Source organism: Leucoraja erinacea, chromosome 25, assembly GCF_028641065.1.
Source record: "Leucoraja erinacea ecotype New England chromosome 25, Leri_hhj_1, whole genome shotgun sequence".
NCBI classification, from domain to species: Eukaryota; Metazoa; Chordata; class Chondrichthyes; order Rajiformes; family Rajidae; genus Leucoraja; species Leucoraja erinaceus.
Genome location: NC_073401.1, coordinates 30,394,018 through 30,419,452, shown reverse-complemented (window position 1 = coordinate 30,419,452; position 25,435 = coordinate 30,394,018). Strand labels below are relative to the sequence as shown.

General features: G+C 44.8%; 1 protein-coding gene across 1 annotated transcript in view; it reads left to right on the top strand.

Moving 5' to 3' along the window:
* txnrd2.2 (thioredoxin reductase 2, tandem duplicate 2) overlaps positions 1–25,435 on the top strand; it is a 67,502-nt gene that overhangs the window by 20,338 nt on the left and 21,729 nt on the right. Inside the window, exons 7-10 of the mRNA XM_055655447.1 lie at positions 1,665–1,732; positions 12,780–12,799; positions 13,577–13,668; positions 16,061–16,235. Of these exons, the coding sequence (XP_055511422.1) occupies positions 1,665–1,732; positions 12,780–12,799; positions 13,577–13,668; positions 16,061–16,235 (355 nt within the window). The remainder of the gene's footprint in view (positions 1–1,664; positions 1,733–12,779; positions 12,800–13,576; positions 13,669–16,060; positions 16,236–25,435) is intronic.

Genomic DNA, 25,435 nt, shown 5'->3' with positions numbered 1-25,435 from the left:
CCCTGTTTCCTGCATATTCTTGTGTCTATCTAAAAACCTCCTGAATGCCACTATCATTTTTGCCTCTAACGCCATTGTATTCCAGGCACCCGCCACTCTGGGGAAAAAAAAACACCTGCCCCACACATCACTGTTAAACCTTGCCACTCTCTCCTTAAAGCCATGCCTTGAATCTTTGAAGGTAGACAAAAGTGCTGGAGAAACTCAGCGGGTGCAGCAGCATCTATGGAGCGAAGGAAATAGGCAATGTTTCGGGCCGAAACCCTTCTTCAGACTGATGTAGGGTGGGCGGGGATGGAGAGAAGAAAGGAAGAGGAGGAGACTGAGGGCTGAGGGGGAGCTGAGAAGGGGAAGAGACAGCAAGGGCTATCGGAAATTGGTGAATTCTATGTAAATGCCACTAGGGTGCAGACTGCCCAAGCGGAATATGAGGTGCTGTTCCTCCAATTTCCGGCGGTGCTCACTCTGGCCATGGAGGAGGCCCAGGACAGAGAGGTCCTGGAATCTTTACCTTGAATCTATGACATTTCCCTTTCAATTTATTCTGCAGTCATGATGATGGAATATTAAAACCAAAATTAGATCTCCTCATGTTGGAGGAGTAGACCTCACAGTTGAACCTGACCGATATACTTGGTGATGATCAACACCCAATTAGACGGGGGAAGCTACAATTTAATTTTCTCTACTTATTCATTCACGGCAGTTCAGACGAATCAAGTTGGTATTACAAATATGTTCGGTTGAAACCACTAGTGATTTTAAGAGCTCTGTGCCTCTCGTTTAAACCTGACATCCCATCTGCCCCCCAGTAGCTGGTTTATATATCTATATATATATATATAACGATTGAAATCCTTCAAATTAAACTTTTATAATCATTCAGAACAGTGCTTCAGCAGTAAATCTCTTCTGCCACGGCTCTCTCCACCCCATGTGCTGTTCATGTTCTTGCAACAGACAAGAATATAGAGCACCAAAAATGTAAGAACTACAGATTAGAATTATCAGAATTAGATTAGAATTAGATTCCTTTATTGTCATTCAGACCTTTCGGTCTGAACGGAATTATGTTGCCTGCAGTCATACATACAATCAATAATAACAAAACATACAATAAACACAAATGAAACATCCACCACAGTGAGTTCACCAAGCACATCCTCACTGTGATGGAGGCAAAGTCTTAGTCTTGGCGGGTTTACCCAACGTGCTGGAGTAACTCAGCAGTCAGGCAGCATCTATAGAGAACAATCAGTCTTTGGATAACAATCAACAAAACAGCTTTTTTTCCACGAGTAGTAGCTCAACTCAATAACCAAAAATCTGTAGCCTCCTTATGCTCTGCTATTTTATTTAATTCACATGTTAAATCAATCATGTTTTATTATTAATGTTTAATGTTTTATGTGTCAATCCTAACTGTCGCTGTATGTCATGTTGTCACTTGCGGACAGAGCACCAAGGCAAATTCCTTGTATGTGAATACTTGGCCAATAAACTTATTCATTCATTCATTCAATCATTGAAGTAGGGTCCTGGCCTGAAGCATCGCTTATCTATGTCCTCCAGAGATGGTGCCTGAACAGCTGAGTTACACTTTGTGTCCTTTTGAGAATATAGAGTTGTGCTTTGGCTGTGAAGTGATCATTTACTTTTGAAAGGTTCCAGGGGCTGAATTCTGCATTTCCAGTGATGACATTTTCTGGCTGCGAGATTCGCCGGGAAAAACGTGAGTAAAGTCTATTCCGCTGGCCCTCTCATCTCCCATCCCCCCCCGAGATTGTGTTTCAATGATTGATCCACTCGCGTATTTGGATTAATTACATGCCTGGCATTATTGAGTTTAGTTTAGCGATACAGCGCGGAAACAGGCCCTTCGGCCCACCGAGTCTGCGCCGACCAGCGATCCACACACGTTAACTCTATCCTACACACACACACACACACTAGGGACAATTTACATTTATACCAAGAAAATTAGCCTACAAACCATAGAGTGTGGGAGGAAATCGAAGGTCTCGGAGAAATCCCATGCAGGTCATGGAGAGAACGTACAAACTCCGTAGAGTCAAGCACCCGTAGTCAGGATCGAACCCGGGTCTCTGGCGCTGTGAGGCAGCAAATCTACCGCTGCATCACCGTGACGCCCATTCTAATGATTTATAATGACGTTTCTTGTTGATTTCTATAGTGTACTGTTCTGTGTCTTTTTTTTTTTCTTTTTTATTTTGTATGGATTTATTGACATTTAATCTATTCAATTAGTTTAATTAATCTCTGTAAAGCACTTTGGTTCAAAGTGATTTTGTTTAAAAGTGCTATATAAATAAATATTATTATTAAATAAATTTATTATAATAAGCATTTATTTTCTGTTGTGAATTACAAGGTATTCCTCATCACCCAGTATCTTTAAAATACATTTCCCACCTATCTACTGAGCTCTCATTGTGTACCTGATGTTGACAAACTTGAATCCTTCGCTGCTTAATGCTCCAGAAAGCAGATTACTGAGTTCATTACAAGATCTGATTCTGATTGCTTCAAAGTACATTTTCTGAATAGCGTCACGGTTGAATGAACCTGTTTGAGCAATATTTAAAGTTGCAGATCTGACGGCTTCCCTGCCTCAGATATGCTCTCCTTGTAAAGAAGGTGACAAATGAATTTGATTTGAACTGCTTCAACCTGGGGAAAGGAGGGTACAGTCAAAAATACGAATTTTGAGAATGATCTTTAGCGACATATCATTAAAATGCAGAAATTGCTCATCAGAATTTTTTTCCAGTGTTATGTTGAAAACATACCAGAACGCTAATAATTCACCAGTTAACCAGTGTGTCTTGATGGACTTCATAGTTTTCTGTTCTCGTCCTTCAAAGGATATGTCACGGGAACTTCAAAGCGTTTTTAGTTCTATTTAGCTATTTGCCTTAGGATGGCTATAGGTTGCAATTACTTCAGCAATCAGCAAATTTCCCACATCAAGCTCACTGAAGGCTTATTCCTGGTCTCAAGATGTCTTCTTTTTTTTTTAAGAAGTTCTCTGGAGTTTTAACTTGTAGCTGAAGACACGAGAAAAATAATTAAATTGGTAATTGAAAAATAATTAAATATTCCTTTTACTTCCATATTCTAAAAATGCAAAACTTTGAGGTCAATGCAGGCATGCTCAGGATTGTGAATATGTTCATTTCATTGCTCAAACAATGTCGTTTTTCCCCTGGATGCACTCTTAGAAATTGTGGTTTTGACATTTAGCGTGTATTTTGGATGAATGATGATTCATTGAATCAATCTTGAACTGCAAGGAGTGACGGTGGCTGCAGTCATAGTACAGAGAAAGTAGCTGTAAATTGAAAGATATTTTGCATTAGGATCCACAATGTATATTCAAGCACAATGAAAACAGAAACTACACGAAGCAAGGAACAGGTCGAACAGCATAGTTGACCTGTAACATTGACTCTGTTTTTCTTTTCATGGATGCTGTCTGACCTGCTGACTATTTCAAGCAGTTTCTGTTTTCATTCCAGCATCTCTGCAAGTTTTCTTTTATTTTTGTATATTCAAGCGTAATGGACTAAAAAATTGCAGTTAGAATAATGGCAGCCAACGCCGTCGACAGCTTAGTTGAACAAAATGTATTTTTTCAAACTGGAGCGTAGAGGGACTTGCCCAATAATGGAAGCTGCCCTTTGATGCTGTGCACAATTCAACACAGGAATTTTAAATGAAACTTGAACTCTCCGTACTGAATTTAATTTAATAAACAAAGTCGTGTCATCAACTAAATCTTTTCTGACGATATTTGGCTGTTAGATTTTAAAAAAAATTGATGTCTGGACTACAGCTTTATTCAGATTTGTCGTGTCAGAAAATCTTTGAATTGGTTCGTAAACATACCACAGAGACATCCAGGACTGAAAGCGTGCTATTTGAAATGAAATATAGTACAGAATTAACCAGATACTTTCACCATTAAGATGCTGTTGGTATATCTTATTGAAGGCATACACTGTGATCCACTAGTGTGACCTATACTTAAACTACAAACACTTTTGCAACTAGTCAAGTCAAGTCAAGTCAAGTTTATTTGTCACATACACATACGAGATGTACAGTGAAATGAAAGTGGCAATGCTCGCGGACTTTTAACAAAACAACCAAACAAATTATAAGCACAATCATAACACACATATTCTTTTACATAGTAAATAATGGAAGGAAAAACGTTCTGTAGAGTTAGTCCCTGGTGAGATAGGCGTTTACAGTCCGAAACTCCTTCTCAACCTCTCCGTTCTCACCGCATGGCAACGAAGGCGTTTGCCTGACTAATGGCAATTGCTGAAACAAGGAACTGCAGATGCTGCTTACAAAAATGACTCAAGGTGCTGGGGCATCTCAGCGGGTCAGGCAGAATCTCTGAAGAACATAGATAGGAGACAGGTACACAAAAATGCTGGAGAAACTCAGCGGGTGCAGCAGCATCTATGGAGCGAAGGAAATAGGTAACGTTTCGGCCTGAAACATTACCTATTTCCTTCGCTCCATAGATGCTGCTGCACCCGCTGAGTTTCTCCAGCATTTTTGTGTACCTTCGATTTTCCAGCATCTGCAGTTCCTTCTTGAGCACATAGATAGGAGACATTTTGGATTGGGACCCTTCTTCAGACTGACTGCCTGCTGCCTGGCCTATATTCATCCAAACCTTTCCCATCCACGATTGAAAGATGCTGGTGCTCCATTGTTTCAGATCGAAACCTGAAATAATGACTGAACTGTTATGTGGACAAAACCAAAATGCTGGTTGCCGCATTATCCGCTCGCCGGAGCTGCCCGCTAGCTTTTTTGTAATTCAGGGATTTATCATGAAAAATTTTGGAATGAGACACTAAATTAGAGTTATTTTGAAACGGTGAGAGGTTAAAATCATATACCTGTACTACATGAAAACAGGCCTTTTGGCCCAACTGGTCTATGCCAACTAAGTTGCCTAGCCGTGCTTGACTTGTCTGCGCTGGCCCCTATCCCACCAAAACGTTCCTACCCATGATTGAAAGATGTCGGTGTTCCAATGTTTCAGATCTACATCTGAAATAATGTCTGACCTTAGAATCTTTTGCCCAGATTATGGGAAGCAATAACCAGAGGATATAGGTTTATGGTGAGAAGGGAAACATTTGATAGGAACCTCAAAGGTAGACAAAAAATGCTGGAGAAACTCAGCGCGTCAAGTCAAGTCAAGTCAAGTTTATTTGTCACATACACATACGAGATGTGCAGTGAAATAAAAGTGGCAATGCTCGCGGATTTTTTTGTGCAAAAGACAAACAACAAAACAACCAAACAAATTATAAACACAATCATACCACACTTATTCTTTTACATAATAAATAATAGAAGGAAAAACGTTCTGTAGAGTTAGTCCCTGGTGAGATAGGCGTTTACAGTCCGAATTGCCTCTGGGAAGAAACTCCTTCTCAACCTCTCCGTTCTCACCGCATGGCAACGGAGGCGTTTGCCTGACCGTAGCAGCTGGAACAGTCCGTTGCAGGGGTGGAAGGGTCTCCCATGCAGCAGCATCTATGGAGCGAAGGAAATAGGCAACGTTTCGGGACGAAACCCTTCCGGGTTTCGGCCCGAAACGTTGCCTATTTCCTTTTGGGTTTCATCCCGAAACGTTGCCTAATGTCACTGCGGGTACCGTAACAACATTTAAAAGGCTGTTGGACAAGTAAACGGATAGGAAAGGTTTAGAAGGATATGCGCCAAACACAGGCACGTGGAACTAGTGTAGATGGGGCAGCTTTGCCGACATGGGCAAGTTGTGGGCTGAAGGGCCTACTTCCACACTGTATTCCTGGGATGTCAGGACTGTCTTATGAAGAAAGACTGGATAGACTTGGTTTATACTCTCTAGAATTTAGGAGATTGAGAGGGGCTCTTATAGAAACTTACAAAATTCTTAAGGGGTTGGACAGGCTAGATGCAGGAAGATTGTTCCCGATGTTGGGGAAGTCCAGGACAAGGGGTCACAGCTTAAGGATAAGGGGGAAATCCTTTAAAACCGAGATGAGGAGAACTTTTTTCACACAGAGAGTGGGGAATCTCTGGAACTCTCTGCCACAGAGGGTAGTTGAGGCCAGTTCATTGGCTATATTTAAGAGGGAGTTAGATGTGGCCCTTGTGGCCAAGGGGATCAGAGGGTATGGAGAGAAGGCAGGTACGGGATACTGAGTTGGATGATCAGCCATGATCATATTGAATGGCGGTGTAGGCTCGAAGGGCCGAATGGCCTACTCCTGCACCTAATTTCTATGTTTCTATGTATAACTGTATGACCTGTTATCTCCACAAAGCCCATTGAAACTGTTAAACATTTAGTGACAAGGAACTGCTGGAATCTTCAGCGGAGCACAAAGAGCTGGAGCAACTGCGGATCAGGCAGCATTTGTGAAGAGAACAGGCAGGTGACGATTCGGGTTGGAACTCTTTTCCAGTTTAACCCAACACGTTACATGTCCATTGGCACCACAGATGTTGCCTGACCTTCGTTACTCTGGCACATTGTTTTGAACATGTTTTTTTTTAACTTTGAATTTTCAATAAAATTAGTTTTTTTCCCCCCATTTTTGATTGCCGCTATTTCACTTTTCTACCACTAGATAGCAGTAAATGTCCAGCATTTGGGGACCAATAGACAAGATGACTTATTTCTGCATCAGGGTGAAATCAAGGGCTAATGTTCTAAGGCCCTGTGGGGCAGAAAAGCTCCATAAAAAAAATATATGGAAATACCTTGTAATTCTTGAAGCTAGCTACAGATTTTAATTGACAGGGTGAAATTAATCATGTTGAGGACTGCAAATAGCAGTGATCTTGATTATATACACAGTAGATCTTATTTCTAATTCTACTTTTGTCCGGTGGCTGTTGATACAGGTTTTAACAGAGTATGGGAGGTGTATCGCTGTTTACATTGTCACATTCCTGCCGTAATAGTCGGAATAAACCTCGGGGCGTTACAGTAGCTTTTCTGCACTTTGTCAGCAAATATGACTGCACTTTGCCTGCAATATCCTGTCATACAACCAGTTAACGTTATGTTCGACCTGTTTCAAAGCACTTTCTGTGTACTCATTTCATTACTCGGAACCAAATTATTACCTGAGCGTTTAGTTCAGTTCTGTCATACAGCGTGGAAGACTGTGGCCCTTTGGCCCACCGAGCCCGCACTGGCCACCGATCACCCATACACTCATTCTAATCTACACACTGGGTGCTTTTGTACAGAAGCCAATTAACCTACAAACCTGCACACCTTTGGAATGTGGGAGGAAACTGGAGCACCCGGAGAAAACCTACACGGTCATAGGGAGGACGTGCAAACTCTGTACAGTCAGCACCCGTAGTCAGGATCGAACCCGGGTCTCTGGCACTGTAGGGCAGTAACTCTACCGCTGTGCCACTGTGCTGCCCTGAGTGGCCTTGCTCAAAATAATTTTTTTTTAATTTTATTTTTTTTAAATACGATAAGCTGAAAAGCTGCCTTGAAGGCTGATTTGTCTGTGTTTGCAACTGAAATGCGTTGGATTCAGATTGTGTTCCCAAGAAGAGAGTTGTACTGTGGGCTGTAACTTGACTGCATGAAAGATCCTGCTTCATCCACCGATGCCTGCTGTCACTGCCTATGCAAGTTACATGCTGCACTTAGCTTTCCGTGGATTGTCACCTTGTCGTGGTGGAGAAGCTTGTGTGGACCTGAGATCCTGAGAGCGATGCCGTCTGGAGCTATGCTCCTGGTAGGGCCACTCATGGCGGTAAGGTCGAGGGGGAGGTCTGGTCTCTGACAAAGAGCCAATCCAACCAAGACCTCAACGGTGGAACAGGCGGAGGACGATGGCTGACCTTAGTGGAGCGTCACAACGGCTGGGAAGGCGGATGAAGGCTGCAGCAGAAAAGGGTCTCTGGTCGTCTTGGACTCCATGCCACTGGATCCCGACCCAGATCTGTCAAGGACCGTGGGGTGGCCGTCTGTGCACCAGTCTCCCCACGTTAAACAAAGTCACGCACAGGCGTCCTCCACATGGGGAATAGCACCCTGGAGACACCCATGGTCAGACTAAGAAGACTTAAGTTTGCACCCATGTGAATGCAGGTGCCCTGCGATCCTTCCTTTGGTGGATGGCCACAACAGTGGAGTGATCCACAACATTGACTTGGCCTTCACCTCATACTGCTGATGGCCTTTAGTCACCTCACTGCTGCTAAAAGGTCTCTGCAGTGCTTCAAGGGCCTGTCCCACTTGGCGATGTTTTTTGGCGACTGTCGGCATCGTTGACTGATGTATCAGCTCACCGGAAAAGTCACGGCGTGTTGCGGCCGTCACGTGGCGTGATGACATATCGACGCGCGGCGTTTTTTCCGCGTGTCGCAACGTTGTTTTAGTCACCGCTGGATTTTGGAATGTTCAAAATCTTTTGGCGACCCTGATATGACGCCGGCAGTCGCCGAAAAAAAAAACTCCAAGTGGGACAGGCCCTTTAGACTTTGGACTTTAGAGATACGGTGTGGAAACAGGCCCTTCAGCCCATCGAGTCCGCGCTGACCAGCGACCCCCGTACTCTAGCACTATCCTACACACCGGGGATTATTTACTTTTTCGTTTAACCAAGCCAATGAACCTACAAACCTATACGTCTCTGGAGTGTGGGAGGAAACCAGAGCACCCGGAGAAAACCCACGTGGTCACAGGGAGAATGTACAAGACCACCTGTAGTCAGATCGAACATGGGTCTCTGTAAAGCAGCAACCCTGCTGTGCCACTGTGCCCCCTCACCCCCCCAGCGCTTTTAAATGTCTCTTATGAAGAGATTAATTTACAAATGTTCAAAAATTATTTAATTAATAAAAGTAAAATAATTAAGTTGACTTACAGATCTAAATGATAGAAATTGATGTAAAGAATGAATTTCGTTGTAATGCATTTCGTTGTCTCTGTACTGTACACTGACAATGACAATTAAAATTGAATCTGAATCTAAATCTGAATCTGAATTAAAACAGGGAAAAACAGTTATCTGCAATTGTCCGGGGCTCCGTTCAAGTGAATGGAGTTGGCCACGTTGGCTAACAGATTAGACTAAAGAGGCTCGAATGTTGACAAAATACAAAGTGCTGGAGGAACTCAGCGGCTCAGACAGCATCTGTGGAAGGAATGGATAGGTGACGTTTAGGACAATGATGCTGTGGTCTGTAGAAGAAGGGTCCTGACCCGAAACATCACCTGTCCACTCCCTCCACATCTGCTGCCTGACCCGCCGAGTTCCCCCGACACTTTGTGTCGAGATGTGAAGTGCATCTGGCCCCCACAATTTCACACCTCTGAACTCTGCCCCGAAACGCAATGCTGTGGCCAGCAGTGGAATGCAAGGTCAAATGTGCCGTTTCTTATCCTGTGGCTCCTCCTGACCGTGGCGTTACTCTGAGTTGGGGTAGAAGTCTGGCAGGGCTGGCCGGCAGATCTATCTTTTTAGAACGGAGACGAGGAAACACTTTTTCTCACAAGGAGTTGTGAGTGTGTGGAATTCTCTGCCTCAGAGGGCGGTGGAGGCCGGTTCTCTGGATGCTTTCAAGGGAGAGCTGGATAGGGCTCTTAAAGATAGCGGAGTCAGGGGATATGGGGAGGAGGCAGGAACGGGGTACTGATTGGGGATGATCAGCCATGATCACATTGAATGGCGGTGCTGGCTCGAAGGGCCGAATGGCCTCTACTCCTGCACCTATTGTCTATTGCCTATCTACAAACTCCAGCACATTCTGGCTTGCAGTGTCTGCACGAAACAGATTTATTTCAGCTGGCTTGAAGGTGGTGGTATTTGCACTTAAAGAAACATTGGTGAGGTGCAAATGTTGAGCATAAATGGATGATGGGATTGTGGACATCAGCCGGAGGCATATTCACCGTGTCTCATTATGAATTAACATCACTGATGTAGCCCTTGGGGCTGGTGTTCCTCTACAATATGTATTACACTTTCACTTGGCGTTATATTGTTAATGCCTAGAGGGATTATCCATTTCACCATCACCTCATCCTTCAAGTGTCTTGATGTTCAGTCTTGTGTGGGCCACACACATAGCAAAAGCTTTTTCTTTCAATATGTGCAGCGTAAAATTTCCGTAGGCCCAATCACAGTGTTCATTAGGGGGAAAAAAGACACAAAGTGCTGGAGTAACTCAGCGGGTTTCGGCAGCATAGATAGACACACAAGGTGCTGAAGTGTACAACCGAGCAAATGCACAAGTACAACATGTTGTTTAAGAAGGAACTGCAGATGCTGGGAAATCGAAGGTAGACAAAAGTGCTGGAGAAACTCAGCGGGTGCAGCAGCATCTACGGAGCGAAGGAAATAGGCAACGTTTCGGGACCAAACCCGGAAGGAAATAGGCAACGTTTCGGGACGAAACCCGGAAGGAAATAGGCAACGTTTCGGGCCGAAACCCGGAAGGAAATAGGCAACGTTTCGGGACGAAACCCGGAAGGAAATAGGCAACGTTTCGGGACGAAACCCAAAAGGAAATAGGCAACGTTTCGGGACGAAACCCTTCCGGGTTTCGTCCCGAAACGTTGCCTATTTCCTTCGCTCCATAGACGCTGCTGCACCCACTGAGTTTCTCCAGCACTTTTGTCTACGCACAAATATAACAGGTGGTAACAAAGAGAAAATAGCCAAAGTGCAGAATATCATGTTAAAACATTAGAGTGTTATAGTTGCAGAGAGGGGTCACGTCACAGTCCCGTTTCCACCAATCCTTCCACCACTAAGCACAAGAAGCGCAAGACGCCATTGTGTTTCACGTGCCGAGAAGTGTGTTCAGCTGTGGCTGAACAATTTCCAATCTTGTGATGTGGACTCCATGAGAAGTTGCAGAGACAAAAGCCCACAGTCCACGATGAGGTAGGTTGGAAGATCGAGGCTACACCCCAGCCTATGGGAGAGCCATTCAGCAGTCTGATAACTGACGGGGGAAAAAAGCTGTTCTGAATCTGGTAGCATCTTCTGCACGATAGGTGAGGGGAGAAGTGAGGATGTCGGGGTTATGCTGTAGCTTCCCCGAGGCAGCGTGAGGTGCAGACGGAGCCGTGGTGGGGGAGTCTGGTCTGTGAGATCGACTGGGCTACCTCCACGAAGCTCTGCAAGGGAGAGGAGGGGGCGTCTGCCTCATGGTCAACTCTGCGTGGTGCTCAGACGTGGCAGTCCTGTCCAACTCCTGCTTTCCACACCCCGAACATCTGCCAGTGAAGTGCCGTCCCTTCTACCTCCCAAGGGAATTCACCTCCATCATCCTGACCGCGGTCTACATCCCACCCCAGGCAGACATCCGTCTGGCACTGGAGGAGCTGCATGCCGTGGTCAACAAACACCAGACGTCCTACCCCAAGGCATTTACCACCATTGCTGGGGACTTCAATCAGGCAAACCTAAAGAAATCACTCCCTAACTTCCACCAACATGTCTCCTGCTGCAAAACTCTGAACATTAATAGCCCATTAGCTGTTATTTGCACTTTATCAGTTTATTTATTCATGTGTGTATATATTTATATAAATGGTATATGGACACACTGATCTGTTCTGTAGTCAATGCCTACTATGTTCTGTTGTGCTGAAGCAAAGCAAGAATTTCATTGTCGTATCAGGGACACATGACAATAAACTCTCTTGAATCTTGACTCAATTACCTGTGGCTTGGGCAGAGCTGTTGCCAAATCAAGTTGTGATTCAGTCTGATAGGAAGCTTTCTACGGTGCAACTGCAGATGCAAATAAAGAGTCTTCTTCAGACTGATGTTTGGTCTGCATGTGGTTCATTTGATATATAACATCCCTTAAGATATTTGGATAAAATTAAACCTTGAGCGTTTTGTTGCAGATTAGTGCCCAAGGGCCCTGGGTCTGTCTGGAAAGGAAGTGCTTGCTTCTAAGCACTTGCATTGTAGTGCAGCCCAATGTAAAATGATACACATACCATCTATGTTCATTCCTATTCAATGAATGGGTTTATTTTTTGCTCTAAATTACAGCATGACAGTGTCTCGGATTTCTCTGTCTGTATCAGCCATCCATCTATGTTGTCAGCTTGTTTTTTATTTCCCTATTGTTCCATTGCAAGTGGAGGAACGGCCCAGCCTGCCCTGCCAGACATCTCCCCGCACCTCATTTTGCAACTCCTCTATTCCTCTGTCTATGTTCTTCCTCTCGGGCCGTCTCCTTCCGCCCGTTGTCCAGATGACGTTGTAATTTGTCACTCACCAGGTTTTGTCCTGCCCCCATCTCACCTCCAGCTTTCTCCCCACCACCACCACAGTCCGTCTGAAGAAGGGCCCCGGCCCAAAGCGGCACGGCACGGCACGGCACGGTGGCGCAGTGGTAGAGTCGCTGCCTCACAGCGCCAGAGACCCGGGTTCGATCCTGACTGCGGGACCGCTGTCTGTATGGAGTTTGCACGTTCCCCGGATGACCCGTGTGGGTTTTCTCCGGGTGCTCCGGTTTCCTCCCACACTCCAAAGACGTACAGGTCTGTAGGTTAATTGGCCTCTATAAATCACCCCTAGTCTGTAGGGATTGGATGTCAAAGTGGGATAACATAGAACTTGAGTGATCGATGGTCGGCGTGGACTCGATGGGCCGAAGGGCCTGCTCCGTGCTGCTTCTCCAAAACTAAAACTTGGGTTATAACTTTTCCCTTTTGTCTTTTTCTTTCGTTACAGATTAGTTATTGGTGCAAGCTGTATCCTTTTGAAAACCCTTTTGGATCAGTAAACATCTCATTAATATTGGTTTTAACGGAGATGTTTTTAACGGAGCTAAAGTTAATTTTAAGCTGACAAACCTGGCCTGAAGTCAATCACCGCATTTAAAAAAAACATTATATTGAATCCAGTAGCAGTAATACACAAAGTGCTGGAGGAACTCAGCGGGTCAGGCAGCATCTATGAAGGGGAATGGAAGAGCAATATTTTGGTCTTGAACGTAATTTAGAGTCTATCCTACCAGATCTTCCCCCAAAACGTTGCCTGGCCATTCCCTCGACAGATGCTGCCTGACCTGCTGAGTAAATCCATTAAATAATCTGGGCCTGTACTCACTGGAATTTAGAAGAATGTGCGGGGATCTCATCGAAACCTACGGAATAACAAAAGGCCGAGATAGATTGGAGACTTGGAGACGATGTTTCCAGTAGTGGGAGAGTCTAGGACCAGAGGGCACAGCTTCAGAGTGAAAGGATGTACCTTTAAAGTGGAGATGAGGAGGAATATCTGTAGCCAGAGGGTGGTGAATCTGTGGAATTCATTGCCACACAGATGGCGGTGGAGGCCAAGTCATTGGGCATTTCTAAAGTGGAGATTGATAGGTTCTCGATTAGTAAGGTGGTCAAAAGGTTATGGGGAGAAGGCAAGAAAATGGAATTGACGGGGGAAAATAGATCAGCCATGATCAAATGGCTTTAGATCTAGGGCTACCATGTTACAGTAATGTTTGTGTCCTTAGCACGATGCTTCACCAGATGTGGCCCTGGAGTGTGCCGGCTTTCTAACTGGGTTTGGCTTGGATACATCAGTTATGGTGCGAACCATTCCTCTCCGTGGCTTTGATCAGGTATAAGAAGAATTTTGCATAAATGCAACCATTATTTTGAATTACAATCCATTAGTTTGGTTTAGAAATACAGGAATCACCCGCACACTCGTACTGTCCAACCAACGTCACCTGTCCTTTTTCCTCCAGAGATGCTGCCTGACCCTGCTGAGGTACTCCGGCACTTTGTGTGTCTCTCTGTGGAGATCTGCCTGTGTGACTGCTTCTGAGGAGGGTGGGTGCTGTCTGAGCTGGCAGTAGCCAGACCTTGTTCCAATCCAACAATGGTGGACCCGGGCTGGTCGGTGCAGGTCAACATTTGTCCCGCATTGCTGGCACCATCATAGATAAACCTCATAGAAGAGTGAGAGTGATTAGGCAGTGGCTAAACGTTTTGGCTCTTAATGCCCACTGAGGCCAAGCCCATTTCCAGCTACTGCTACATGTGTTTTCTGAAGACTGCAGAACCTAATCGAGTGTTGAAAGAAGTGAGTCAGACCATTTAGAAAAAAGAAACTTGCATTGATATACCATCTTCTTGACATATATACAGCCTAGCATCTACAGTACAGAGAACGTCCACAAACAGTGGTATGGAAATCTGAAAAAAACGTAGTGTTTGGGCAAGACTAGTCTATTTTGTGATGTTGTATGCTTGTCAGGAAATGGTTTAACAGTTTGTCAGAGAATGTGTTTAAGGAGGAACTGCAGATGCTGGAAAATCGAAGGTACACAAAAATGCTGGAGAAACTCAGCGGGTGCAGCAGCATCTATGGAGCGAAGGAAATAGGCAACGTTTCGGGCCGAAACCCAAGGGTTTCGGCCCGAAACTTTGCCTATTTCCTTCGCTATTTCCTTCGCTATATAGATGCTGCTGCACCCGCTGAGCTTCTCCAGCATTTTTGTCCCCCCTTCGATTTTCCAGCATCTGCAGTTCCTTCTTAAACATAAAATAGATACCACTTAGGTCTGAAGAAGGGTTCCTACCCGAAATGTTACCTATTCCTTTTCTCCAGAGATACTGCCTGATCAATTGAGTTACTCCAGCATTTGGTGTCTTATCACACATGCAATCAGTTCGAACTCAAGTAGAATAGATGAAGCAAAGGGGAAGATTCAGAGAGCAGAATGGTCTCCTCCATTGCCAGAGTGAGCAACACCGGAAATTGGAGGAACAGCACCTCAGCGGGTGCAGCAGCATCTATGCAACGAAGGAAATAGGCAACGTTTCGACCCGAATCGTTGCATATCTCCCTGTCAGAGAATGTAACAGGTCAAAATGTGTTTTGGTTATTGGGATGTAGTTTGAGACATCCTGAAATGACAATGAACTGGTTTATGATCTATAACGTTAGTTTAATATGTGTTCAATGGGTTGAAAGACATAGCATGGAAACAGGCTCCATGGACCACTCAGTCCACACTCATTAACGCAGGTTCTATGTTATCCCACTTTGTCACCCACTCCCGATACACGAGGCGCAATCAACAGAGGCCAATTTAAGCGACAAACGCGCACGTCTTTGGGATGTGGGAGGAAACCGGAGCACCCAGAGTAAACCTCGCAGTTACAGGGAAAAAGTGAAAACTTAGCGCGCGCAGACACACACGCACATACACACACACGCCGCACGCACGCACACAGACATACACACATACACACACACATGCACACAGACATACATGCACGCACGCACAAAGACATACACACATACACACACACATGCACGCACGCACACAGACATACACATGCACAGATATGCACACACACACACACATGCACACACACACAGATACAGACACACACACACACACACAGATACACACACACACACACACACACACACACAGATACAGACAGACACACACACACACACACACACACAGATACAGACACACACACAGATACAGACACACACACACACACAGATACAGACACACACACACACACACACACACAGACACACACACACAGACACACACACACAACACACACACACACACACACACAGATACAGACACACACACACACACACATACACACACAGACATAGAGGCACAGATACACAGACACACACACAGATACAGACACGCACACACACACACACACACACACACACACACAGATACAGACACGCACACACACACACACACACACACACACACACACACACACACACACACACACACACACACACACAGACGCACACACATACACACACACACAGACGCACACACATACACACAGGATTGAACCTGTGCCACTGTGCGGCCACTGTGCTGGTGATGTGAACAACTCTAATCGTTGCTTCACAAATGTCTCTGGGTAAACGTGGCAAATGTGGGACCTGATGTCAACATTAATAAATGCTGCTGCTTCTCAACGTGCTCTCCCCCCATTCATTTAACGCAGCAAATGGCTCACTTGGTGACGGACTACATGACATCTTACGGCACCCGCATCTTTTGGAAGTGCACTCCCATCAAAATTGAAAAACTGAACAATGGCAAACTGCAGGTTGTGTGGAAAAATCTGACGTCTAACATTGAAGAACGAGAGTCCTTTGACACGGTGATGTGGGCAGTAGGTAAGAATGTCAATTCTTAGCATTCCAGCAAACACCAACACTGCTGCAAGGCATCTGTAAGACATGCATTTACATGGCCCTGGATTGGAGGTATTATGTTTCAATATTGCCAAAGATGTAGCCTTTATGCGATCCAGCCTTCATAGTTTCACAGATGATTGGAATGCCATCATTCACTTTATCTGCTGCTAGTTATAGTCATTATTATTTTTGTGTGATGTGTGGTTTTGCATTGCTTGGCAGCGGTTTCAAAACATTATTAACAAGCGTTGGGTTTTGGTTCAGCGGGTGTTGTTTGTTGTCCATCTCACTGCCCGAGCCGTCATTATTCACACAGCACTCGCTAATTGGCAATAGAGGCTGTTTGTAGAAAGGGGTAACGGCTATGATTTCCAAAACTTGACTGACAAGAACTTCTGGCTTGCATTCAAGCCTCCTTGTTCACACAGAACAGTACAGCACAGAAACGAGCCCTTTGGCCTGTAATGTTTGTGCCGTACATGCTGCCAAGTCAGTCTAATCTCCTCTGCCGGCACATGATACAGATCCCTCTATGTTTGTGCTTCCATCTGCCTATCTAAAAGCCTCTTAAACACCTCCATCCCCAGCAGCACCTCCCCCCCATATTACCCACTGTGTAAAAAAACTTTCCCCGCACATATCCATTAAACTTTCTCCCCTCTCACCTTTTACCTAAACCCTCTTGTGTTGGACATTTACAAGGGGAGATTGCAAAGTGGCTTCATGGACTTGCGAAAGAGGCCATTTTCAAGAAGGGGGCAAATCTGAGAACTGTATTCTGCACTCTGTATCTTCCCCTTTGCTTCTTCTTCTTTCATGTGACGTGCACAGCCTAAAGTTGATGGACAACTTGTTCTATTTGATCTTCCGTTTGTGCACGTCGAGTTGATTGCATTAGTCGAAACCGGGCGGACCACGTGAAGGTTGCAATCATCCACCCCTTTTCCCTTTGCTCTACCTGTTGCACTAGAGTTCGGCTTGATCGTGTTCCTGTATTATCTGTTTGGGTGGCATGCACTGTACACATGTGGCAATAATAAACCTAATCCCAACTCTGACAGGCTACTTACAGGGGGCTATGCTGGTGCCTGCTAACTAATTGTTAGTTCCTCGTTAACTAGCTCATCAGTGAGTTCAGAGGGAACTAAGTAGTTTAGTTTAGAAATATAGCACGGAAACAGGCGCTTTGGCCCATCGGATCCACACCGACCAACGATCCCTGCACATTAACACTATCCTGCACCCACTAGGGACAATTTACACCAAGCCAATGAACCGGCCTTGGAGAGCGGGAGGAAACTGCAGATCTTGGCGAAAACCCACGCAGGTCACAGGGAGAACGTGCAAACTCCGTTCAGACAGCACCCGTAGTTGGGATCGAACCCAGATCTCTGGCGCTGCGAGTGCTGTAATGCAGCAACTCTACCGCTGTGTCACTGGTGCATGAAACTGAGAAGTTGGCAGGCAGTCCCAACAAGTAGCAGAGAAGGCAAATTCAATGTTGGCTTTTGTTGCAAGGGGTTAGACTTTACAAAAAGGAGGTTTAGTTCCAGTTATACGGGTTGTTAGTGAGTCTTCACCAGGAATCCTGCGCACAGTTTTGGTCCCATTGCTTAAAAAGAGAATCGGCAGAAGAAACTAGCTTCTCTTGGCATTATGTTCAAGAAGGAACTGCAGATGCTGGAAAAATCGAAGGTAGAAAAAAATGCTGGAGAAACTCAGCGGGTGAGGCAGCATCTATGGAGCGAAGGAATAGGTGACGTTTCGGGTCGAAATCGAAGGAATAGGTGACGTTTCGGGTCGAAATCCCGAAGGAATAGGTGACGTTTCGGGTCGAAATCCCGAAGGAATAGGTGACGTTTCGGGTCGAAATCCCGATGGAATAGGTGACGTTTCGGGTCGAGGTGATCCCTAAGGAATAGGTGACGTTTCGACCCGAAACGTCACCTATTCCTTCTTCACTCTGTAGATGCTGCCTCACCCGCTGAGCTTCTCCAGCAATTTTTTTCTATCTTGGTATTATGTTCAGCACAGACAGTGTGGGCCAAAGGGCCTGTTTCCCCTGCCTCACTACAACTCTACGAACTTGTTTTCATTCTTTCCCAGTTCCAACGAAAGCTCTTTGACCTTAAGCATTAACTCAGTGTCCCTTTCTCAGAGATGCTGCCTGACTTGCTGAATGTTTTCAACATTTTTAGATGATCCTGCAGTTTCTTTGGCTTCCACCAGTTGCACCACCATTGTTCGTACCTGCGTCAAGCATGTGTGACCTGTTCCCCCCCCAGCCTAGCTTGATGCCGAGGCCGATATTAACTCTCCATTGCTCTGCACTGCACTGCATGGGAACTAAGCTGGTGTCCAAACTAACTTTCTTGTCTCTACCGCCTGCCAGATCAGCTGATTTATTGATGGGTTAGTGTTGTCTGGGAAGTAGTTCATGATGACACCATCAATGAAACATAGAAAATAGGTGCAGGAGTAGGTCATTCGGCCATTCGAGCCTGCACCGCCATTCAATATGATCGTGGCTGATCATCCAACTCAGTATCCTGTACCTGCCTTCTCTCCATACCCCCTGATCCCTTTAGCCACAAGGGCCACATCTAACTTCCCTCTTAAATATAGCCAATGAACTGTGGCCTCAACTACTTTCTGTGGCAGAGAATTCCACAGATTCACCACTCTCTGTGTGAAAATTGTTTTTCTCATCTCGGTCCTAAAAGACTTCCCCCTTATCCTTAAACTGTGAACCTTTGTTCTGGACTTCCCAAACATCGGGAACGTCCTTCCTGCATCTAGCCTGTCCAACCCCTTAAGAATTTTGTAAGAATAAACCTCGCGTATCGTCCTGAAGTTTTACGGACTCGCAGGTATGCAAACAGGGTCTGCGCAACTTTAAAAAAAAAAAATCTGCCTTGCAGAGTTAAGAATGCAAAGCATTACAGTATATAAATACAAAGGTGTCCTGAGACAGGTTCAACAACAAGTAATCCACCTCATTTTTTTTTCTCTCTCAGTCAGAATTTCTAACAATGAATCCATCACGAAGATCTTGACACTTTTTTTGCCGGGCCCCACCTTGCTCAGAACCGGAGAAAAATAAGCCCGTTGATCTGTGGTTTTGAGTTAACATCAGTTTTTTTTTTCTAAATTTAACACACCCAAACCAGGTGTTTTATTCAATGCGAGGGAAGCTGGAGATTTGCAGTTAACTCTTTAATCACCGTGGCGCATCTTCACTTTGCCATGCTGAGTTATTCTGACTGCCGTCACTTATATACTACTGACCCATTTTGTTTCAAGAGGGTTTTATTGTCATGTGTACCAAGCAGAGCAATGAAATTCTTTACTTCATTCCAATATAGCATGCACTCGCTCCTATAGTTTCTGATAACCCCTTGTTATCATGGGAACAGCTTTTCCTTTTAGCATCAAACCTCTGAACATAGTCCAAAAATATTTGATATATATACATAAATGTTCAATTAACGATAGACACAATTTAATTCATTTAAAATATTACATAGATTATATTATTCAAAAACTAGGTTGAATACATTTTATCCAAATATCTCTCCCATCTGTGATAAATGTCTTTCTCAAAATGCCAATATTACACACTCATTTGTTTCTTTACAAAACTTCATAAATTTTGGTGTGATATATTTGATATATTCACAAAATTATTTAAGATAAAAATGGAACCTAATACAGAAATGATCATATTTGGAGTGAGGGGAGACGGGAACAAATTAAATAAACAACAAAACCCATTCTTTAATTATGGGTTAATAATAGCAAAAAACTCATACTTAAATTTTGGAAAAATGCTAATATACCAACATTTAAAATGTGGATCAGTAATATGCTGGACACAGCACATTTGGAAGAAATGAGACTCCTCCTAATAGGCTAACAAGACCAATTCTTAATGAGTTGGTCCCCATTTATTGATTTCTTGGAGTCATGTGGGGACAGAGCCTTCTCTAGGGCAGCTCCCAGGCTCTGGAACTCCCTCCCCCAACTGATCCGCAATTCCGTGTCCCTCACCATCTTCCAGTCCCGTCTCAAGACCCATCTCTTCACCTCTGCCTATCCTTAGCCCCACGTCCCCCTCCCTTTTCATCTGTGCATGAATTGCCTCATATTGTGTTTTGTATTGAATTCTGTCTTTACTTTGTGTACTAGTCATGTCTCTACTATTTATTTCATTCCCCTTACATGTTTTTCCTCTACCTGCTAAATTTTTGTAAGGTGTCCTTGAGACTCTTGAAAGGCGCCCATAAATAAAATTTATTATTATTATTATTATGTGGTGCAACAGTATAGTATCGCAAAAATTAAAAGTTTCAGGTATGGGTGAAAGATGATCTAGAACATAAAAAATCATCTCCTTGTGGCGATTGAATAAATTCCTTCCTGCTCTCCCTCCTCCCTTATTTCATTTCCTCACCATTTTTCTTTTTCGCGCTTTCACTCACTCACTCACTCACTCACTCACTCACTCACTCACTCACTCACTCACTCACTCACTCACTCACTAGACTATCCTTCACTCTTTACCACCTCTTTTTCTTTATTCTCTTCTTACTTTTTTCTTTATTAAAAAAAGGAAGTTGTACAGAGAATGTAATATGTTAATATAACGTTGGGAACCTGTAAAAAGGTACCAATGTATTGTACTTCTAATAAATAAAATTTGAAAAAAAAAAAAAAAAAAGCTATGGTACGATCCCATTCACCTCTGCCCCTGTTATGGATATTGGACTTTGTCTATGGAACTGACGCACTATAATGCCGAGTGCTATATTCTGCACTGTCCCTTCCCTTTTACTCTGTCTCTTGTTCTTGAGTTTGACCATTGTATTTATGTATAGAATTATCTGATCTGTTTGTATAGTATGTAAAACAAAGCTTCTTGCTGTACCTCAGTACACATGACAATGATGAGCCTAAACCTAACCCTCGACCATTGTGGGATCTGGATGTGTCTCGGTCAGCCATCATTACTTCTTGTGAAGATGCGAATGCCCCTGTTATCTCGATGGGGTCTACAGGGATGAGCAGATTATGGGGACATGGGATTATAGAGAAAGGAACATGATGATATTAGGAAATCTTGCAAATTGAAGATGATTTTGAGTAAACATTTTATTTTAGAGACACAAGGGACTGCAGTCGATGACATCTTGAGCGGAACACAAAATGCCGAAGGAACACAACAGAACAGGCAATATCAGTCTGAATAAGGGTCCAAACAGAAAATATCAGATTCAGATTCAGATTCAGATTCAGATTCAATTTTAATTGTCATTGTCAGTGTACAGTACAGAGACAACGAAATGCATTTAGCATCTCCCTTGAAGAGCGACATAGCAAACGATTTGAATAAAAAAATAATAAGTGGGTCCGGGGGGGGGGGGGGGGGGATTGGCAGTCACCGAGGTACGTTGTTGAGTAGAGTGACAGCCGCCTGAAAGAAGCTGTTCCTCGACCTGCTGGTTCGGCAACGGAGAGACCTGTAGAGACCTGTATCATGTCCTTTTTCCTGCTGAGTTCTTCCAGCAGATTGTTTTATACTCATTTTAACAAATCAAAGTTTGTAGTCTGTATCAGCTCAGAAATGTGAGATGCGTCTCATTGTAGATTCAACTCTGGGCTTCCCAATTTGTTCTGTGGAGGATAGGATGTCTTAGAGCAAACCAACGCCATAGGGTGGCATGGTTCTGCTGCAGTAGAGCTACTGCCTCACAGCGCCAGAGTCCTGGGTTCCATCCTGGCTACGGATGCTTGTCTGTACAGAGTTTGTACGTTCTCACCGTCACCTGCGTGGGTTTTCTCCGAGAATGTCAGTTTCCTCCCACCCACGCTCCAAAGACGTACAGGTTTGCAGGTTAATTGGCTTGGTATAAATGTAAATTGTCCCTGGAGTGTATAGGATAGTGTTAGTGTGCGGGGATCACTGGTCGGTGTAGACCGACCGATGTTTCCACACTGTATCTATCTTTAAGCTAAGCTAAACATTTATCAGAGCAGTTTTACCTTGAGAGGGATTGTAGGTTCTACTTGAAGTGGGAGGTTCAGCAGCTGGATTGTTTTTAGCAGAACAAAACTGACCTCGGTGACTTGTCGATGTGTTACTGATGACAGCCATTTTATGCTGGTCCCAATCACAGCTCTTGACAGCAACTGCAATTACAGGCAACGTTTCGGGACGAAACCCGAAAGGAAATAGGAAACGTTTCGGGACGAAACCCGGAAGGGTTTCGTCCCGAAACGTTGCCTATTTCCTTCGCTCCATAGATGCTGCTGCACCCGCTGAGTTTCTCCAGCACTTTTGTCGACCTTAAAAAAAATGTGTGCATGTGCTCTGCTCTCCTCCCCCCCCCCCTCCCCTCCTCCGTTCTTGCTGCTCACACCTCAATCTTTTCACAAATCTTTGCATAAAAGTAAAGATTTGTACATTATAAAATCTTGAAGCATGTTCATTATTAATGCAAATCTTGGCTCAGAATTGCGAGAGATGTTGAATATGTTTTATTTAAATTCGCTCTTCGAATAAAGGGGAGGCCATTTAAGACTGAGGTGAGAAAAAAAACTTTTTCACCCAGAGAGTTGTGGATTTATGGAATTCCCTGCCACAGAGGGCAGTGGAGGCCAAATCACTGGATGGATTTTAGAGAGAGTTAGATAGAGCTCTTGGGGCTAGTGGAGTCGAGGGATATGGGGAGAAGGCAGGCGCGGGTTATTGATAGGGGACGATCAGCCACAATCACAATGAATGGCGGTGCTGGCTCGAAGGGCCGAATGGCCTCCTCCTGTACCTATTGTCTATGTTTCTATGCAGATTGACAGCAATGATGCTTGGTTTTTAATGCTGTCTCAACTGCATTTTCTTTCACTTCTGCAGGTTATTCAGAGTGTCAGGATAGACACATTTTAGTAATGAGAGACCTAAAGACCTTTGAAACCTCTTGCATATTATGGGAAGCACCCTGAAATACAGCCACCGATTTCTTCTAAACTTTCAGTGTTGAGCGAATAGTTGACTGAGACATATCAATCCTCTTGCAGCAAGAACGGAGGAGGGAGAGCAGAGCACATGCACACATTTGTTTTAAGGTCGACAAAAGTGTTGGAGAAACTCAGCGGGTGCAGCAGCATCTATGGAGCGAAGGAAATAGGCAACGTTTCGGGACGAAACCCTTACGGGTTTCGTCCCGAAACGTTTCCTATTTCCTTTCGGGTTTCGTCCCGAAACGTTGCCTATTTCCTTCGCTCCATAGATGCTGCTGCACCCGCTGAGTTTCTCCAGCACTTTTGTCTACCTTCGATTTTCCAGCGTCTGCTGTTCCTTCTTAAACGCATTTTTCTCTTTTAACCTTGCTGCTTAGCCACCTGTTGTGTCATGCAACAGCAATCTTACTGTAAAGGCTGAGGTAAAAATGTCCATCAAATATATTTGTTTACAATGCTGGAATTTCCACAGAACTCCTTGTTTTCTTGCTTCGTGTGAAGAGTCACCGCCTGACTGCAGGAGATCTCAGAACTGCCAGAACGTTTGATACCAAAGGGCCTGTCCCACCAGCATGCGAGTGCATGCGCCTAGCGCGACCCAACGTGGTGGCTTGAGGCGTATGGCTGCGCGGGGCCGGCCCCAATTCGAACCGCGGAGGCGTATGGAGTTGTGCGGGGCTGGTCCCGACATCATACTCACCCAATCAGCTGGGCAGGAGGCGGGCTGACTGAAATTGGACGTCGCGCGGCATCGGGCGGTGATGTCATCACGCAACGGCACGCTGGACGGTGACGTCATCGCGCAACGCCACGCGCTAGGCGTACGCCGTCAAGACGCTGCGTACGATGTCAAGAAGCTGCGTACGCCTTCAATGCGCCTGCGGGTCAACAGGCCGCTGGCGCGCGAAATCTTCGAGTAGTGCGGGATTTTCGGAGCCCCGCGCGATGTCGGGACCAGCCCCGCACAACTCCATACGCCTCCGCGCTTGGAAGTGGGACCAGCCCCGCGCGGCCGTACGTCTCAAGCGACCACGTTTGGTCGCGCTAGACTCACGCAATCGCATGCTGGTGGGACAGGCCCTTACCCCGTGCCTCTTTGTCGCAACAGCAATGGTCCTTTGGAGAAGGTGGGAGAAATGTGTGCGCATATAGGTTGGAGGGTGGAGGGAGAGGGGAGAGGGAGGGGGAGATGAGTCTTGCAGTGAATTCAAAACCTTGGCGCAAAGTTTACACTTCTAAGTTTTGAAACAAAAGACTTGTATTACGTAGGGTCTTTCAGAAGCTTGGCCCCGTCCCAGAGAGCTGATGCAGTCGGGTCCCATCACAGTTTGGAAAGAAATTGCAGAGACTTGTGGATGTTGCCCAGTCCATCGCACAGACCAGACTCGTCACCATTGACTCCATCTACACCACGCTGCCTCACAAAAACAGCCAACATAATCAAAGACGTGTCCCCACCCCGGCCATTCCTTCGTCTCCCTGCTCCTGTCAGGTAGAAGGCACGGCAGCTTGAATTCGCACCACCAGACTCAGGAACAGCTTCTTCCCCTCTGTTATCAGGCTTCTGAACAGTCCTTACATAAGCTAGGGGACTGTCCGATTCACCTCCACCTCATTGCAGACATTGGACGTTTGTCTATGAATTTGATGTGCTGCAATGCTGAGAACTATATTCTGCATTCTATATTCCCCTTTGCTCCATCTATTGTACTTGAGTTTGACTTGATTGTATTAATGAACAGTATATCTGATCTGATTGAATAGCATGCAAAGTAAAGCTTTTCTCTGTACACATAAACTTAAACCTATGTTCTAAAGATGTTATGTGGCATAATGTATATTAAAGGGAATGTTTTTTTGAGTTCTGCACGTTTTACAATGCTGTGCAGTACAGTACACGCCCCAAGTTTGGCCATTCTGGCGGGAAATCTTTCGATACATTTAGTTAGGATACATGGTGGAGCAGCATAGCGTTTGAGTTACTGGGCTAGCAGGCAGTGTTTCAGGGTCATTGATCCTGTGACATGAGTTTATGTCCCACTGCAGCAACTGGGAACATTTAAAGTCAAGTAATTAAATTAAATTGGGCTCGGTAAAGAGCTGGGTTACTTCCCAGCTGTTATCAGGCAACTGAACGGTCCTCTCATCAGCTAGAGTGCCTT